This window comes from Eupeodes corollae, chromosome 2 (genome assembly GCF_945859685.1).
Source record: "Eupeodes corollae chromosome 2, idEupCoro1.1, whole genome shotgun sequence".
In the NCBI taxonomy this organism is placed as follows: Eukaryota; Metazoa; Arthropoda; class Insecta; order Diptera; family Syrphidae; genus Eupeodes; species Eupeodes corollae.
In genome coordinates this window covers 70826852-70846966 of record NC_079148.1, presented here as the reverse complement: position 1 = coordinate 70846966, position 20115 = coordinate 70826852, and the positions used below count along the sequence as shown (strand labels likewise).

The window sequence follows — 20115 nt, the reverse complement described above, 5'->3', positions numbered from 1 at the left end:
ACAGTTTTGTGCAACGAAGAATAATGTTTTTGACATCTGATAAAATTTTGAGAAAAATCTAATTTACAGTTTTTTTTTATAAAAAATAAAAATCTAAAAAAAACATTACTCAAAGTTCGTAAAAATTGAATATCGATTCAAATATCTTCTCAAAAACTTGAAATTTTGGCTTCAAGCTTATTTTACCTATAATAAATATTGTTTTCAACATTTTGAAAAATGTTGAGTAAAATCGAATTGACATTTTTTTTACAAAAAATAAAAACCTAAAAACAATGTATAAAAGTTGGCAAAAATTGATTTTCGATTCAAATATCTTTTAAAAAATTAAAAATATTGGCTTCAAACTTATTTTATTTCACAGAAAATATTGTTTTTGATATTCAGTAATTTTTATATAAAAATCCAACAATTCGTTTTTTCATGAAAAATAAAATCTACAAAAAATAGTACGCAAATTTGGTAAAAATTGATACGAGTACATATAGACAAACTTTTAAGCAAGACAAATCGACAGACGGGATGGGAAGTTATCGATGTGGGTCGCATCCCAGCCTCTTTTTAAGGAGGTAGTTGTACCATACTTTGGGGTACAAGAACCTAAAATACCTCACGATCTATTAACACTAGCGACTTCAATTAGGTTGTAAATTATATACACCAACACCTTGATTTGCGTCGTTTCGTTTTTTTTTTTAAGCTGCGTCGATGCTGAATTAGTACTAATTTTTACTGTGCATCATTGGATTTTCGAAGTTGCCTTGTTTTGGGTTGCAGTATTGATTTTTTTGCTGTGGACGTTACCCGACAGAGTTAAAAGCGTTAATTAATGAAGATGGTAGGATCCAAAACAAGTCTTTAATGTTGACGAGATTGAGTTATTTTGGAAACGTCAACATAACAGAACTTTCGTATTTAAAACAGAAAAATCTGCGCCAGGATTTAAAACTAGCAAGGATAAACTGACTCTTCTTCTTGGTGGAAATGCAAATGGAAATTTCATGGACATCGGTTTTTCGTTTATGAATTGCTAACTTCGCACAACCGAGAATTGTCTAAAGAAGAACTATTGCAACTGGAATTGCAATTTGCTAATGAAGAAGATTTCAGTAGATATCTCGGAAGAACAAAATTTAACCTCCAAACTAATTTCGAAAGCGATGTGTCTGATTGACGAAGGTATGGACATTTTTTTAAAAAACAATCCTGACAGAGGAAGAAGTTTTGAAGTGTCCCAAGCAATAGCTTCAAATATCAATTGCTATAAGGAAACGTATTTGTTAAAAAAAAAAAACTGTTCAGCAAACATTTGACCGGTATTTTGATAAAAAAAATAGATAGCAAATATGGACTCTTCAGACAGTCATTATTTTTTTTATATAAATTGATTGCCAATTTTATTTTGGTTTTAATTGAATTTATTGTTTTGTTGCTTTTATGAATATAATAAAATTTAATATTTACTTGTTGAATTTTCTTTTTAAAAAGAAATATTTTCGTTACTCTGGAACCTATTTTACAAATATATAGGAGTCTGCTTTACTAAGAACTTGAGCATGGAAAAACATCTCACTGACAAACTTGTTAAGGCGAAAACTGCTATAAACGTAGGGAATTGCGCATGCCATTAAATTCAGGATCTTCGAAGCTGTATCGGAATCAGTTATGTTTTATGCTGCGCAATCTTGGGGAAGTTGGAAATATGAACAACTGCTCAGATTTTACATGATCATGTTGGAAACGGGTCTATCACCTTCATTTGTAATAACACTCAAGCTGCAGGTCGATTACATCCTCAATGCTCTGGATATGCCAACTTATCGTCTTCCAAAGAAAGTAGTTCCTCAAACAATCTAGTCCCGGAGTGGATGGTTTAAAGACTGGATAGAACTAGCCGAGCAGGTGGATATTGACCTAAACTATAGTAACCTTGCCTCTTAGAAGCCAACTTTATATCGCCTAATAGCTCGTCTTAAGAACGCAATACAAGGAGCAAGCCAAAGCTCACTGCACCGCATGATTTACAGTAGACTAGACTATACGATCTCCGGAAAAGAAACTACTTCCCCGACAAATATACCATTGAACAAATTTCGTGCAATTTCCGGCTAAGAGGAGAATTCCTTCATCTGAACTATATTCCCACAGTGAGGACTTGCCGATTTTATGCAACCTGTGCAACTTGAGGGAGCGCGAGGATGTTTTTGATTTTGTTGGAAGATGTGCGATATTGAGAAAATTAAGAAAACTTATCCTAGGCAGTGACTTTCTTTCAAATATCGATATCATAAGCCTTCTACACGAAATGTATGTCACAAAGTTACATGCATATTGCAAAACAGCTCTTAAATATAAAAATCAAATTTTAAATGAAGCGTTTTAATCTTAAACTGCACTTTCCTTATTTTAATTTATATAAAGCTATTAATTTAGTTGTCAATCAGAAAGACAGCAATGCCATGCATCATTTTGTTTGTATTAACCAAATTATTGTTAAAAATGTATGTTTAAATAAAATCAAAATCTAATCTAAACGTAACCACGACGCAAAGTGAGGTATTGGTGTAATTTAAAGTGATTCAAAATTAGTATTTTGAATCTTCATTTAAGTGTTTGTTTATTAAATCAAAAGAAAAAACTGATACCTCGAATATTTTACGAACAAGCAAAATGATTGAACTTCCAAAATAATCTTATGCAACGAAGAACAACGTTTTAGACATTTGGTGAAAATTTCTTTTTCATACATAAAATAAAAAGCTAAAAGAAAAACAATGTTGGTAAAAATATATTTTTGATAATTTTACCAACACAAAATATTTTATTCAAAATTAAGTATTTTTTTTGTAAAAATCCAGTCACTTTTTGCATAAAAATTTAAATCTATCAATTAAAAAAACAATTAAATAGAAATTTCTAAACAATAAATAGATGCTTAACCATATGTATATAAATATCTCATAAACTTTATGGACACCCTGAACTATTTACAACGTTAAATTAAGACGTGTACCTTTTTGTTGTTATTCATATTGTTGTTTACAGTATATTCTGTTTACTGCGGGTTAATCAACAAGCTTATCAATGAGCCCAGCTCCTAGCTTAATAGTAGGTAGGTAAGGTAGGTACTTCCTTCTAAATGTAAACCTAATCAGCTCAACGCCCATAAAATATTCTTAAAGTTGAACGAATCCATTTAATCTCTTGTCAGTCGGAGCGTGAGTCATTTTCTTTAAAACTCTGTTATTTTTTAAATATTTTATTATATTAAGCCACAATCAGCTTAATCTTTTTTGTTGTTGCATAATAATAAATTAACTTAGCTGACTGCTAATCGAAAATAGAACTAGTACAGTGGCACACGCTAAGAATTCATTTGGCATGGACTTGCATTTTTTTTTTGTTTTGCAAACATTTACGAAGCAGCTGATCGATTCGAAATTTTATTTAAGGGAACAAAAATAAAACGCCAACGGTCGCTTCATCACACAACAAGTCAGAACATGAAAATTTCGTAACCATCGTTTTGTGCTAGAAAACAATTATTCCACTCAAAAGTTGTGTCTTGTCTTGAGTGTTGCTTCACAATTTTCGGTTCAACAAACGCTCAAACCAGACCGAACGTGAACGTGATACGTGAATCTGACTCAGAGTGAATGTGAAATAGTTTCAAATTGTTTTTTCGGGTTTGGCTTGCGTTTGGTTTTGTTTGTTTTTTAATTTGTATTCTCTTCGATTCTATGGCAAAGTGCGGTCGTCGTCGCGTTTGTCGTCTTGTTTCTGCTTCCAATTCCAAATCCATACCTGAAATAAGGGATGTTGTTTTCAACAATAACTCTGTGATATCTGCTTAAGAAGGGCCTGACAATAAAATAGGAGGGTGCCATCCTAATCATCATAATAAAACTTTGTTATTGTTGTTTTCCAAAAACAAGTGTTAACAAGGATTCGTGAACCTTGTTCGTTCGTGGATTATTGTTTATTGTGAAATCAGAATAAAAGCAACCAGTTGTGAATGTCCCGGCAACATTCCTGATCACATCGTTGGATAGAAAACATCTGAGCGGAAGTTTAAAAAATTTGAATAATTTCGGAAATTTAATATCTCGATCATTAACATGGCCCAACAAAAGACCAAGACCTTAAAGATGATGTACAGTGGAAATTTGGAGCATATTTCCTGTCCAATTAAAGCAAAATACGAGGAGTGCATCGAAATTGGTAAGTTTCACTTTCTCATACTTCAGAAAATGTTCTAAAGATATTTTTTTCCTTAGCTCGTGAACGTTTTGAAATTCCAGAAGAATTTAAAAATTACATACAAATCTCAAATGGCTCTAGATATGTATTTGGGAAGCATACATTCGAGTACTTCAACTTATTATTCCCAAATCCAGAAATAATATTCCACATAAAATTGGACTACAATGGACTTTTGGGCACTTTGGACTCGGATTCGGAAGAACGAACACCATTCACCAAATTAAATAATAAAAGAAGAAACACTGACGATCACGAAGGAGTTCCGGTCACAAGACAGAATTGTTTCATTGGAGCAATTGATGGAAATGAGTCCCCATTGTCAGACATAGAAGAGCCTCAACCAAAGAGACAAAGAACGATCCTTACGAAATCCAGAAGTGTTGTTGTTAAGAAAGTATCATCGAGGAAGTCTATTCGTATTTAAATACTCTTATTTATTTATTTGTTAATATATATTCTATTTTAATTTATTTTTTTTAATTTACTTAAGACAAACTATTGAACTGAAACCTAAGACTTTTAAAATCGCAAACAAAAATATGTATTAGAATCTATGTAGAAATGTAAGTTTATTTATGACTGTTTAAAATATGTATATTTATATTTGAAAAAACTTTGCGTTCCTTTATAAACAAAATTATTTTCTTTAATATTTAAAAAACAAACCTATGTAATTTATGAAAATAAAATATTTTTCTTTACCAAACAACATTCATTGATATTTTAAATGTCGACAAAATGATGACATAGACAATTTTTCAAGTTTTGTTCCTACTTTTTTAATAAATGTAATTGCATTATTTTATACCGAATATTAAATGGAATTTCGTTTATGAATGACTAAGACTGACTCCGGTGCCAGGAAGACGATTGCCACACCTATCATTGAAGTTGGTGACATTATTAATCAAAAGTAGGTAGGTAAACGAACCAGACCCATGTTAACCGAAATACTCAAGGACAACATGTCAAAGTAAAGTGTTTTAGATCTTTGCTTAATGTTGAAAAAAAGAAATAAGTTGGAATGATAATCCTTACTGAAATACTAACATAATGTTTATAAGTCCCTCCTTGATGGATATACTGTAAACATATAGAGTATTTTTATCTACACCTTCAATAAAATATATACCTTCAATAAAATTTTACATTTGAGCTTAAGAGTCTATCGAAAAAGAGGCTGCAATGCGACTAACACTTCCCATCCTGTCTAAGGATTTGTCTAAAACTCAAAATGTTAATAACAATATTTTGTGCGAGAAGAGAAAATTTGAAGTCAATATTTTTCTTTAATCTCATAATACTTGCGTTGGAAACCATTTTTAATATCAGTTTTGAAAGTTATTTTGTTTTGTAAAAAAAGCTGTCAATTTAATGTAACAATATTTGTTTATGAGAAAATTAGTTTGCGTTCAATATCTGTTTTTGTTCCTTTTTAATTGAAAGTAGGGTTTTCTGAAAATTCTTATTTGTTATGTATACAAACATTGGATTTGTTAGTAAGTTCTACGCCAATATAATTTTTACCGGATGTCAAAAACGTTATTCCTCGTTGCATAGAATTGTTTTGGGAGTAAAATCATATTTTTTCTTGGTAAAATATTTGTTTTGACCACATTACTCACATACAGGAATGGTTGAGAGATGTAAGTCACTAGGCCCTGGCTCTTGATGAAGTGTTGCACCACCTAATTTATTTATTTAGTTTTTTTTATTAATTAACAAAACCGTTTGGTTTCAATTTATTTCGTGATATGTTTGGGGTCAACCAAAGCTTCACTTTTTCTTGCGACGCATAGGATTTATATGGCAAGTTTTGCATTCGTAAAAAGTTCTGAACACGATATTTTAATCAAACATTACGATTGTAGAGAAGTCGAAAAAGTGGGTCTTCTGATTACGTCAGTATGTCTGTCCTATCGATTTTTAAAAAAAATACCAAACTTTTTTTCAAATTTAACATCTCAAAAATGTGTCATCATTTTTTTACGAAATTGAAATGTAAACAAATATGTAGAAAATAAATTTAAAAAATACCGCTATAACAATTTTCAAATAAATTTTTTTTAAAAATTGAGGTCTTTTTGAGAAACTAAATCTAGTTTTATTTTTTTAAAAACAAACTTTTTTTGTATGTACATTTTAAAATTTTAAAATACAGGAAATATTTTTAAACAGACTTTTCGGATACATGAGCAAGTTCCAAGTCGTGCATTTTATTAACCTCACATAGGAAGTTATTTTAATGGGTCCGATTTGTCAAATTGAAAATTTTGACATTTCTCGACGACGTTTCAAGGTCCCTAGAGTCGAAATAAAAGATTTTTAGAAAGATGTCTATGCGGCGCGCGTGTGTACGTACGTCCGTACGTTGGCGACGTTTTTTTCATCGTCCATAACTCAAGAACCAGGAGAGATATCGATTTCAAATAAATTTTGCTATACAGATAATAATGCAGAAAGGCTCTCAAGAAAATTGCGAGGGTGGTTTTCTACCATAGTAGTTTAAAAAAAAGGTGAACATTTTGTTAATCCTAAATATCTCATGAACTAAAAACGCTAGAGACTTGAATAAAATTTTATATAAAACTAGCTGAATATTTTGCTAGAAATAAATAACTTGTAAGCGTGTAAGAATGTGGTTTATACATAAATAAGTGGGAGAGACATAGAGCACTGTAAACGGTGACAAAATATTAAAATAACAAACAATGTTTGTTTAAATCTATTTAAATTAATTCATATCGATAATTATGACAATACTAAAACAAACAATATCAATCCCTAAACAGAGGGTGTATATTTTTTGTGATCCCATCTTTTCCCCAATACAAACAAACTGGATGGTTTGCCCACTCGAGAGCACGCCACATATTTGCCTTTTAGAATTATGCCTTCGATAACATTTTTCATCACTATTTTAATTACTATTGGCATGCCGTTGCACAACCGTTGTTGGTTCAAATTATGAAGCAAAATTTCCGGAGATCCAACCTTCACTTGTAATTCAAGCCTGGTAAATCCAATAAGTTCAAAAACTCAGTTGGATAATTTGCAGCTTCGGTAGCTTCATAAATTGTATCAATAGATTTGTATGACATCTTGAGATTTAATTTGTTGACTCATAATTTGTATATTGTCTGTGTACATCGGGAAGTATCTGGTCAATGAGAGCATCTTGTGAATCAATAATAATTGTGCAGAAATTAACCGGTAATTTTATGCATCCAGTATCAATTGTAGTAACTTTTCCTCGCGTTTATCTAACAGTTTTTTTGAGAATATTTCAGCGAATAGAATATTTAAACATTTGAACACGCATATTTACTTTCAGTTGTACTTTTTCAACCTGAAAGGAGTAACAGAGTGCCACCAAATAGTCTGTCGTTGTTTTTTATATCTTTCAATGACTCAAACGAATGTTTGTGTGTAATAGTGCATTCATCCCAGATGATAATTTTTCAATGTTTCAGCACTGTGCCAAGGATGATTGTTTTTGTTTGTATATTGCACACCGTGTCTGTCTTATTTTGAATATTCAGTGGCAGTTTAAATACTGAATGAGCTGTTCTGCTCCATCCAATAAAGTTGCCGTAATCTAAGAAGATGCAACAGCCAACGCGATACCATTGTTTGATCGTATTTAAGCAAGCGAAATAAGGAATGCTTTGCCAGTTCCACCTGGTGCATCTTTGTTTTTGATTCATAAGTGGGAGTTGTGAGCAATAATCGCTGCCATTTCTACAATATTGTATTGTAGTTTACGATTCAATTCATTGTCTATTAAATAAGAAGTCAAATAGCTTTTCAAAAATTAAAAATATTGTCTTAAATTTTTTTATTTTACAGACAATATTGTTTTCGATATTCAGTAGTTTTTTTTTATAAAAATCCAACAGTCCGTTTTTTCATAAAAAAAATAAAATCTACAAGAAATAGTACCTACACAAATTTGGTAAAAATTGATGTTCGGTTCTTGATGTCTACCAAATTAATTTCATTCATCCAATTTTTAAAAATTTAATAAATGCTACTTAAATTGGTAAAAACTACTAAAACTCCATTAAACAAAACTAGATTTTCAAAGTAAACTATTTCTTTATATAAAAAATATTGTTTGTAATTTAAAATTTTTTAAAAATAATTCAAGTAACAACATTTTTAATCCAACCCTACAAACTTTAAAGCAAGACAAATCGACAGACTGGATGGGAAATTATCAGTGCGGGTCTCATCCCAAATTCTTTTTTTAATTGCTATACTTCAAAAAACCCCCGCTCAATTTTGTTAAAAGCCCTTTCTGCATCTTTCTGTGTACACTTTATTTGAAAAACTTCCCGAGCGATCGGACATACGAAAGTACGTACATAACTTTACAATAACTTCTTTTGAATCCTCACGTAAATCCTGAAATATTTTGACAAAAAAAATCAAGAAAACTTAAAAGACTTTGAAAATTTAGAATGAAACAACAACAACTTGTGTGTGCTACCACCAAGTTCATAGGCTGCAGACTCCTTTAGTGGTGCTTAATCGCTTTTTATGTTCAATTTAATTTTTGAAGAACTTTTGGCCGAGCTGGGCTTGAACAAGCGATCTAGCGTGTGAGGAGCTAGTGCACTACGCCACCGCACCCACATGAAAGTTGTAAGCCAATTACAGTTTTTTTTTTTTTTCGTTCTATCGAACTATACTGAACCGATTAGCATTTTTCTAAGCACACACAAGTAATTGTTGTTGTTTTATTCAGGTTCCTTCTATTATCTCCTCTCTTTTTCATAAGCCAACGATTTCGATTGGATTCGTATGAGGAGGTAGATGAGGCGAAAGAGTTGACACGGGTCAAGATTTTAATTTTTACAATTTCTAATGAGGTTTTTGTATGAAATTTTATACTCGCAGTTTAAGGCAGCTGCTTGCCGAATTTACAATTGAAAATTTAGAATGACTTTAGTCAAGTGACTTTCAGACTTCGAAACAGTCAAAAAGTATACTGTTATCAATTGACTGCTGTAGTTGTCCTTCTTTAGCAAGATTCTTAGAATGACTGTTAGCTTATAGTAAGTAATATAGTAAGTACTGTCGTGGGCCAAAGACGTGGCCTACAGAATCTTGCTAATGGACACTGTTTGACTTTTTTTTATGTTATGTTATGCAAATGTAAAGCCGCTTTTATACACAGATACGCCCAAGACAATTGACGACTAGCAAGAGAATATTCGGTGCGGTATTGTGGACATCCCTCAAAAAGAGGTCGAAAATTGCTCCTCTTGGATGGAATTAATTCAAGCCAGGATGGAATAATAACTCCGAAACGCGTCACGAAAATAAAATTATTTATAATTTATATGTTGTGTTTAAGTTTTGTTATTTATATTGAAATAAAGTAACTTTAAAAACAAATCATTTTGATTTTATATATCTTATATTAACACACAACAGGACCAAAAACCATCAAATATGATTTTATAAGATTAACTGAAAAGATATCATATTATGAATTTAGCAAGTTGTTCAAAGTTTAAGTAGTCATTCTGTAATTTTAACTTAAGCAAATTGTTAAGAGATAGTAAAACTGTGTAAGTCATCTCTTAAGCTTAGTAAATTGCTAAAAATCAACTTAGAATTATTTTGTAAGTAAGTCTCCATTTTCTAACCCTCCCACTGAACCAATTTTTACATTTAAGGGGTCAAAGGAAAGAGAATTTCTGTTATTTCTGTTAACTATGCACGATGTATGTTTGTTAAAATGTATAGTTTCTTGAAGATGCTAACTTTTTATTATAATTATAATAATAAGAACACACAAAGGTAGAAACCAAATTTATTTGTGGGAAGACCACTAGATTTACATTTGTTTGGTTTTTCACTAAAGATTAATTTTGACCACAAATTTAATTATGTTCTCCCATAAAACCACAAATCCGAAAAATAAATTATTAACATTAACGCCCAATTCCTTGACTTGACAAAGTTCTAATCTCTAAAACTCGGTTTATTGAAAAATTGAAACTAGGTTGAATTCTACCTCATTTCTTCATCAAGTTCTCGAGCATTCTGCTTTCAAGTTGAGATACAACTTCCATTTATTAGACTCCTAAAAATATTGCTAAATTTTGAACAATAAACAAGAAGTTAGACTGTTGCTAAATATTTAGCAATTTACTAAGTTAGTCCAAAATTTACTAATGGAGTCTAAGTTGCTAATTGCATTTTATAAAAAAACGAGCATCCAAACATGTCTAAAAAAAGACAGTTCGTCAAAATAAACAAAGTAAATACGTTTAAACGGACCTTGACTGGGCCATTCCATTTACAACTCTTATAAGAATAATTGTACCGATGTCATATGAATTTAGCAAAACATGGAAAATTTGTCAAGAAATAACTTTAAATATCAAACGTGCAATATGTCCATGTATTTTAATTTCTATAAGCTTAAGCTCCATTGATATTCTAACCGCAGATAATGCCATAGATCTAGTCACACCGAGCACTTCAAAAATGTATTAGAACCAAATAAGCAAAACATTTTAAAAGCAAGCAATACAAAATAATATTAAAACTCAAAACGAAACTTCTAAACGACATTGGATCACAGAAAAATAAAAACTCATTTAAAACGACAATTTATTTAATAAACTAAAATCAATGACAAAATTGTTTACTAGTCAATCAAACCTGACGGACGTTTAATATTATTACTCAACAGAATGTAAGAAATGTACGTCAAAAAATCCTACCGGTTGCCATGAAAGAAGGTTATTATTTGTTAGAACTTTTATTTTATTAAATTGAGATCTGAATCCTTAAACCTTAATAATAAATTTACATTGAGGTCTAAGGAAATTATAAAAAGCAAAGAAATGCCTGGATTCTAAATAAAAAACAAATATTAAACATAAGCCGAGAGTTATTAAATTGATTTAAGAGCTTTGCCAGGGAATTGGTTGTGTTTTCAATTGTCACATTAAAACAAATCCATGCCATTTTAACTTTAATACTTTAATAAATAAGTTAAAGATTTTTATTAAATTTAAATTTTAGTATTCACTTGTTTTAAGCTAATATTATTCGACAGAACTCCTACTTCTTTAGTCTCCCAATTAAAAATCAAAAAAAAAAAAAAAATTGATAGGCGTAATTTTGTGTATTTTATTATAATCTCATTTCGTTACAAACAAGAATTAATTTAAATTTGAGGTTTTCAAAATATTGAATTTCAAATTATCTGGATTTGGTTTTTGGAATTGTATCTATCTTCAAACAAACCACTAAATAGATCTACACGAAAAAAAATTATAACTTTGAAAGTAGAATATTTCTTTTTCTTTAGTGACAATATTTCATAATCCTGCTTGCAGTGTTGCAAGAAAATTTATTATCCGATATGATTGCAGGTACCAGATACGTTAAGTTAATTGCTCAAAAGATTTAGATATATGTAAAAACCTCTTGCAAAACTTTCCCTTCACATTTTTTCCTGAGCTAATCGAGCTATTCAAATATACCTACTTCTACATTTTCAGTCTTATTTAAAAACGCTGTATAGAGCCTACATAAAGTTATGTTATCTCTATAATGCCTCTAAACGCAAAAATGCTATTTATAAAACTTATACAAGGTTGCATAGTCCCATAATAAGCTAAACGCGTTTTGAGGTTGAATAGAGCCTACATAAGGAAATTATTGTTATTATTATTTCGTAAATGTCATTTTGATTTCTCTCCTCTCTTTTTGAAATTAAAATAAAAACAATAATGCCTCTCGAGTTTAGCTCGTGAGCCGAAGAAACGAAGAATCTAAAAAAAATATAGATTTTCGAAAGAGAATATCATACAAATAATTGGAATTATTTTGTTATATTTTAGTTGTTATGACAACTAGCAGATTTTATAGTACTTTTGGTACTTTTTTTGATATAAGCATTGTATAACTAAAATTTATAGCAGATTTTTTTATAAATAGGAATTTTTGCAACGTTACATAGAGCCTACATAAATCCTTATTCACTGTATAACTATTCATCTGTTTAGCGAATTCTATTAAATAAGACTGTTTATATACAATAATAAATACTGTCGACAAATCACGTATTAAACATAAAATACTCCCCTTTGTGATTTCGAAATATTTTTCTTCTGATTCAAGATAAGAATTGTATCGTTTAGGAAGACGCAATAAAAAAAATAATAAAAAATTACCGCAGATAAGAAACGTAGACAATTAGCTTCTGGGTTTTCTAGTTTAAATTCAATGAGTTCACCAAAAGATAGTATCAACAAAATAATTAACTCACCGTACAATCGTGCTTCTGGAATGTAGCTTCCGTACACATGCTATTCACGGTCGCAATCGAGACATTCTCGCATGCGGACATATCACCAATTTTCAATTGAACCCTCTGTAAATGGTCCCGCTGTCTTGACCAGCCCAACGTATTGCAATTAGTCCATTGTGTCTGCTCAGCAGATCGCACTGTTGTTACATAGGTTACAGGTAACTTCTGTTGACCCAAGGAACGCGCCTTCTGGGAGTAATACTGCATTTGAGGTACACTCTCTGGTAGAGGATATGATTCAAATGAAGGAATTGGTTCAACAGCTCGTCGGCGGCGCCGCCGCAGTCCTGAGCTGCTGATAGTGGTTTCTGAACTATCAATATCACTTGAATCAGTACTGAGGGAAGGTTTTTCAAGCGATGGAGCGACGAAGAACTGTTGTGTTTCTCGTTCTGATATCTGTACTTTGGCGGATGTATCACGTAGCTGATGACGGTCACCCTCTAGCTTCTCGGCTTTTGGAGTTAAAGTTCTTCTTTGGTAATCTGGACGTAGTTTCTTATCCAACTCATCGGGCAGGCAAACCGGTCGAACGAAGTCAGAGAATATCACTGGAGTCTCGAGGCGTATAAGAGCTGCAGTGGAACCTTCAACAGGGCTCTTAATCAAACCTATAACACGTCGACGTTGTGTCCAAGGAGCATTGGCATTTAATCGCACCGAACCAAATATTGCCATCCAGGTAGCTCGAGGTTGCCCCTGGAAACAGGATTCCGTTGTGAGAACCCAATCACGTGAAACCTGGAGTCAGTTAGTTGATTATATTCTAAACTTTAAAGCTTTCAGTAGAAAATTCTTACCAAAGTTCCATCACAAACATGTGTATCTTCTCTATAGAGCGCTACAAGCCATGGCCAATCTCCCGGCGAAGACATTTTTGGTAAAGATGTATGTTTTGGCGACAGCACTGACTGAACCCCACACTGCAATTCTCCACAGCCAACATAGAGTACTCTCTTGTTTTGGCATGTTGTTCGGATAAAGGAAATCTCTGGAGCATGTGGATCAAGAACTCGAACATAATCCTTGAGACTTTCTGTGTCGTTGCGGATTTCAAACAGCTGAACCGATCTATAAAACAAAAAAATTTACGTCTGAGTTATTGGATTTGATTTTCTACAGATATACTCACTCGTAACCCAGGGACTTGCATAGGGATTCAGCAACAGTTTGTCTCACTGTGTCTTTTTCACTACCGTCCAGACCTTCAGCACAAAGTTTTCCGATAATTCCTTTCTCTGAAAAGACTGCAAATCCTTCCGAATGAAATCTTGGTTGAAAAGGCACCAACGGTTCTGGATGAATTAAAGCAGATGCCAGTGGGGCAATTGATACTAAAATGGAACAAACAAAACCAAAGGTTTAAATAAACGCTAGCTGATACCCATAAGAGATTTCTTACGGCAGTCTTTTTCGTCGGAACCATCGGGGCAGTCAACTTTTCCGTCACATCGAGCCTTCTTCGATATACAAGCTCTTCCACGTCCACAATACAAGGAATTTGCTGGGCAAAACGAACACGACCGTTCATCTGAAAGGTCCGGACAATCACCAATTCCATCACATAACCGTGGGGATAAGGCATTGCTCTGCAGATCTTCAGAGCATCGGGGTTTGTGGTGACAAGATTGCATTCCAGTTGATTCAGGGAACGCCTCACAATCGAAAAATTTCTTAAATCTGTGCAACAACCGATTTCCACAGCCCTTCATGAAAATCTGACAATATTCCCGACAGATTACTCCAGGTGTTGGTTCTAATAGGCCATGCGACTCGCAAGGCGGCTGCAGAAGTCGGCAGACAAAGTCAAAAGCCTCTCGAAAACATTCAGCATCGACCATTTCACGAAAGGCGATCACATCGGCTTCCACTTCTGCAATGGAAGTGTGGCCTAAGAGATTTGGGTAGGTGGTAGAATTGTAGCCTATCGACCGACAATAGTTAAGCTTGAGAGGTTCACAATATCTTGGTGGCCTAGGAGTGGTCGTTACCAAAATCGGAACCTCATCGTCTTTTTCCAGTGGTGATGATGACATGATTGGTTCTTCAATTAGGCCAGTTACCTCTTTAATTGTCAAACTCTCCGGATCAACGGTCATATTTGCGAAGTACCTTCGGTTTTGAGCTGTAATCTCTTCTGTGAAAATGGCTAGAAGATCAGCTGTTGATACAAGGCCGATGTAGGGATCAAAGATAACATTGAAGTGGACGAGGATGTCATTTGTGTCATCAGTTCTATGAACAAACCATACAAAATACCAAAAATAATAGTGATTGATTTGTAACGTACCCATCGAGAGCCAAAATCTCAGTTCCCTCAAAAGGCTCTCTTAAGTCGGACCTCCTCAAAAGTAGATTTATCCTTTCCCTATAATCTCTTGACTTGTGTTGAAACCTTATTGACGTTTGATCCGCTAAATCCATTGACCATTTATCATTCACCACCCGAAACTTTCCACGAAACGTTCGATCTGGTAAAGGTTCTGGTCTAAAATAGGTATCTATAAGTAAAAAAGGTTGGAGTCGTTATTTCAAAAGAAAGGTATATTTTATGAACTTACATCCAATATATACAAACGCTCCAGCTACAAGCAGAGCGACTAGAAAACCTGTTATCACTACGCAACCACATTTTTGGCTGTCGCCAATTTTTCGTCTTGTAAATCGAATATCTGAATCTGTGGATAAAACTGATTCTGTTTTACGGCCATGACTGTGATGTTGGTGGGGCTTATGATGTCGTGTACAACGAGTATTGTGAAATGTTTTCTGTGATGATGGAACATGGCCGTTTGTGTGTGGCGTTGTACTGGTTTGTATCACCTGCAAAAGAAATTCCTTTCGTTATAAGTTTGATAAAACAAAAACAATAATTTATTTTATTTATGACAATAAAAAAATACTCAAAATTTTGCAATATTAATATCGGTGAAAAAGAAAAAAACAGGTATTAATTCCTTCCTTAGTACACAATTTACTTTCGGTTACTAGCCCAGCCCTGACCTAACCTCCCTGCTTTTCCTGCAATGTATAGTTATTAGTTAGTTACCTTTCAAAAACGTGCCTTCGTATGATAGTGCCTATGGAATCCTGACCCGTTCCCCTATATAGTTCTTTATCGCATATACGATTGGGCCAGAAAACCTGTTATATAATTCGAGGACATCTGTTAATCAAGGTCTACAATTTTCTAGTAATTGTTGCTGTTATTTTCCAGTTATTGCATCCGTATATAACAGTAACAATACTGATTCTTTGTCTTTGCTTTGGCTTCAAGCTAAGAGAATTGTTACTTCATTGAACAACATTCCAAACGCAGCCTTAGATTTCCCAATACGGCTACTTCCAAGATACCGAAAACTCTCTTCTTTTTCTACTGGTTGTTGAGTTATAATTATCAGAGTAATTGACTAGGAGGTTCCAAAGCCTTACATCTTAGTTTGTCCCTATTTGATTTCAGGCCCCGATTACTGCTTCTCTATCCACCCTTGTTGTCATTTGTTGGACATTCATTATCCTATAAGATAGCAAGCATACAACGTCTGCGTATCTAGATCCAGATGCTTCAAGAAGTTTGTTAGAGTTCATCGTATTCCTCCGTTCTTTTTTTCAAAGCTACTCGCAACACATAATTGATTACCACAATTGGTGGAACACAATTGGCGATAGTATGCAGCCCTTTCTGACTCCACTTTATGGACTTCAAACGCTTTTCAAAATCTATCTCCGTGCAAATTTAAAGAACTTATTTGTCTAAATAGAAATAAGTTTATGGCGGATAAACTCCTAATCCATATAACCTCCCCGTTGAACGTGTCAAAATCCTTTATTTCTTGTTGGAACACATATAAATAATACCTGACTCAACTATGAGACTTCAATATATGTATCTCCAAAATATCAAAGTTTTACATGCCTGAACCAGTGCAAATGATTCGTGATGAATTTTGTAATCCTCATGCCATCGCAAATAATTTTGTATAGAAATTAAGACAGCGCAATATTTTATACAACGCTTCCAACCATCACTCTAGTGTGTCAACCGTCTGGTGACCGAATCGCCTCATGAAATGTAGCGATTAAACACCTTTGAACTATACAAGTAACAATTGATCTTTCAGAGTGGTGCAAATTTAAACCGAGAGAATAGCGTTCTTAAAGCCTCGAGGTCGGTTAGACCAATAAACAACAACAAAAACATTAATGGCTGAAACACAAACACGCTTTAGCTTCTGCTTTGTCTGCGTTACGTTATGCCTGCTTCGAGGTTGCTTTGAATGACATTTCTAATATGACATTTTGAAAATGGTAAGAAATCTATAAGGATTGGAAACTCATTTTTGTTTTCAAGAAAAAATAATATTATATGAATATAATATACAATTTTCAATTCAATTTTTCTAATGACCAATGGGAATCCCTCCAAAAGCAATTGTATTTTGTTTGTTGACTTTTTTTTAAAGCTGTTGAGCTGTCAGACAAAGGAAATGTTCAGCAAATTTGAACTAAAGCTTCCGTTTGAAGTTACATTACGTAACATTAGGTTATTTTTCTTACGATTGTCAAACGATAGCATGCATTGAATTCCTTTGGCTGATCTCGTAAACGTCAGGTGAAGCCGAAACTGAAGCGTGTTTATGTTTCAGCCATAAATTCCCTGAATTTTATGAGCTAAAAAAGCCAACTCTTCAATAATTTGTTATCTTCTATGTTTAAAAAGAAGTGTTTGCCTCTAAACTAAGAGAATTATGTTGTAATTTTATGTTCCTTAGAAACTTCCTTGCAACAGTGATGTTTTCAGCGTATACGCAACCCTTCTATATATATTTATAACTTCTTTTGGAGCCTTTACGCCAGTTTAAAATCACTAAACAATTTCGTGAAAATGCATCCCATACACATATTTGAAAAAATGTATTATCAAAAATTAAGTTACTTGGATTTTCCTAAAAGTTAACACTAATATTTTCCATGTGATCAAATAATTCTGATTTCAATATCTTTTCTTGTTTTTGAAATGTCTTTTTATTCAAAAACCAATTTTAAATAAATTTAGTAGTATTTTTTGAAAGTCGAGATATTTGAATTGAACAGAAATTTTTAGCAGTTGTGTGTAGCATTTTTTGTAGATTTTTATTTTGTATGTTAAATGTTTAAAACAATGTTAATTTTTAGACAGAATATGATTGGAGGGAAAATCTTTAATTTTTAGAAAGATTTTCGAGTCGAAAATCAATTTTGAGCTACTTTTAGCAGTGTTTATTTAAAACTCTATTTTTTTTTGATTAAAAAAATGTCATCTCAATTTTCCTAAAAACTTACCAGATGTCAAAAAATTGTGCTTTAATGCATACAATTTTTTTTAGTAAAACATCAATTTGTTTGAAGGGTTCATGACCCTCCTCCCCTAACATTTTTTAGTAACTTAACAATATTCACCAAAAAGCAGTTTTCTGTCCAAAACAACTGAAATCTTTGTTTTTACATAATTTAGAACATGGACAGTAATGCTTTAAATTATTTTCATAAGATCTTTTCTGAGAGAAAGAGCAAATGTTCAGGTTCTTAAGAAGAAACCTTGAAACTCGTCTTCAGTGTAAGGCTTTCTTAAAGTGCTTTTTTCTCTTTTAAAATTGATTTTCTTTTAAATAAAAACTTTTGAAGATCTTGCAAATTAAAGAAATCTAATTGTTGAAGTGAATTCGTTTTGGATCTAGAACTGATATTTAAACACGAATCTCAAGAATATAAATGCCCAAAACAGCTAAAGTGACATTTTCGTCTAACTAATGGCTAACTGAAAAACATAATGAACGTTTCATATCTATTAATTTAATATAAAATCTTAAAATCTCACATAAATTGATGTGAAAAAAAGCTAAAGTGACATTTTCGTCTAACTAATGGCTAACTGAAAAACATAATGAACGTTTCATATCTATTAATTTAATATAAAATCTTAAAATCTCACATGAATTGATGTGAAAAAGATTCTGCAACGTGTAATTTGTGAATGCTACTCTTTTTATTTAATTTTTAGAAAAATTATGTATTTAAATACACCTATTTCCTTAAATTTGAGCACCAAACATTTTTCTCTCTACAATTTTTAAGTTTTGTCGATTCCTTCAAGATCTAAATATTTTCTAAAGGCTCACGCAAAACAATTTTTTTTTCAATTTGTCTTCTAGCAAACACACGAATCTATGCACGAGTACGCAGACTTATAACGATATTAATAATAGACTCTCGAAAATCGAGTCCGCAAAAAATGCGAAAAGAAAACAGCAATTCTTCATATCAGCTTCTGTTATATTTTCCAACGAAAACAAATCACATTTCTCTGGCAAACTTTCCCTTCTTCTGGGTTTTTATACCTATGTATGTTTTTTAAGGATTCATCGCATTTATAGAAATGCCAACATGTATTGTTTTTGGAAAAAGCTATATTTTAACTCAATTTCTAACATTTATGCCTGAAAAGGACCAAAAACCTTTAAAACTATTACATTTTAGCTCTTATGACCTATTTAGAAAACTGTTGAAATCTTCGAAAGCATTCATAAGTAGGGAGTCTAAATCAAACAGTGTGACCATATCTTGCTGGCGAACAGTGTTCTAAAAAATATAATAACTAAAGTTATCAATTTAGCCCTTAAAATATGAAAATGTAAGGTTATGATACCCATTATGTTATTCAAATTTTGTCAGCCTTTTTTACAGAGATTAAAGAACATTTTTTATGGGTGCTCGAAGACTCGACTTTATGTTAGTGTGTTACCAGCCCACATTGATTAAAAGTCTGGATCCGCCCTTTGCTTGTTGACCTTTTATTTAGGATCTATTTATTGGACCTTGAAACTTCGAGAAGTGTCAAACATTTTCAATTCAACAAATCGGACCTATTACAATAACTTCCTATGGGATATTAAAAAGATGAGTTAAGTGCTTTTAAAACAAAATATAAACATTTTAGCAGATTGATTAAAAACATTCTAAACAGACACAAAGTTTTTGTATCAAGTGTGTTGTTAACACATTTTCACACTCTCTGGCTCGTTTTTATTTCTGTTTTTTTTCTAAGATCTTTAAGCATTTAATTGATATTAAAAATAATTATGAGAACATTTTACGGCCTGATTATGAATTCTTTATAAAGATGATGTGTGCGATTTGAAGCATAGCTTATAATAGATACAATTATTATTTTATGATATGATGAACTCATTTTCGCTGCAAAATTATGGTAGTCTTTAGTTAGCTTGAGTCTGCAGAGTCTGCACTTTTTTTTAATTTTATATTTTAACACGGATAAATGCTACCTGTAGCCAACTAACTTATAAATAATTATTTTTAAATTGCTCTCAATTTAATCTAGATTTCATACTTTTGTAACAAATATTACAAAGATATACTGTTATACAATAGAATAAGAATTTAATGCATTATTAATTATTATAAACTTTACCCAAACAATAGGTAAGTTTCTTGAGACTTTATTTTGAATTGAC

At 32.2% G+C, this 20115-nt stretch overlaps 2 protein-coding genes across 2 annotated transcripts in view; one reads left to right on the top strand and one right to left on the bottom strand.

Annotated features, from left to right (window-relative positions):
- Window positions 1-20115, bottom strand: part of LOC129946644 (uncharacterized) — a 113570-nt gene that overhangs the window by 7194 nt on the left and 86261 nt on the right. The window contains exons 3-8 of the mRNA XM_056056895.1: window positions 15166-15427; window positions 14895-15105; window positions 14007-14839; window positions 13737-13938; window positions 13405-13675; window positions 12563-13345 (exon numbers count right to left, since the gene is read on the bottom strand). Of these exons, the coding sequence (XP_055912870.1) occupies window positions 12563-13345; window positions 13405-13675; window positions 13737-13938; window positions 14007-14839; window positions 14895-15105; window positions 15166-15427 (2562 nt within the window). The remainder of the gene's footprint in view (window positions 1-12562; window positions 13346-13404; window positions 13676-13736; window positions 13939-14006; window positions 14840-14894; window positions 15106-15165; window positions 15428-20115) is intronic.
- On the top strand, window positions 3395-4803 carry LOC129946645 (uncharacterized). The gene is made up of 2 exons (XM_056056896.1): window positions 3395-4221; window positions 4278-4803. The coding sequence occupies exons 1-2, from the start codon at window positions 4119-4121 to the stop codon at window positions 4685-4687; spliced, it is 513 nt and encodes a 170-aa protein (XP_055912871.1). The 5' UTR covers window positions 3395-4118; the 3' UTR covers window positions 4688-4803.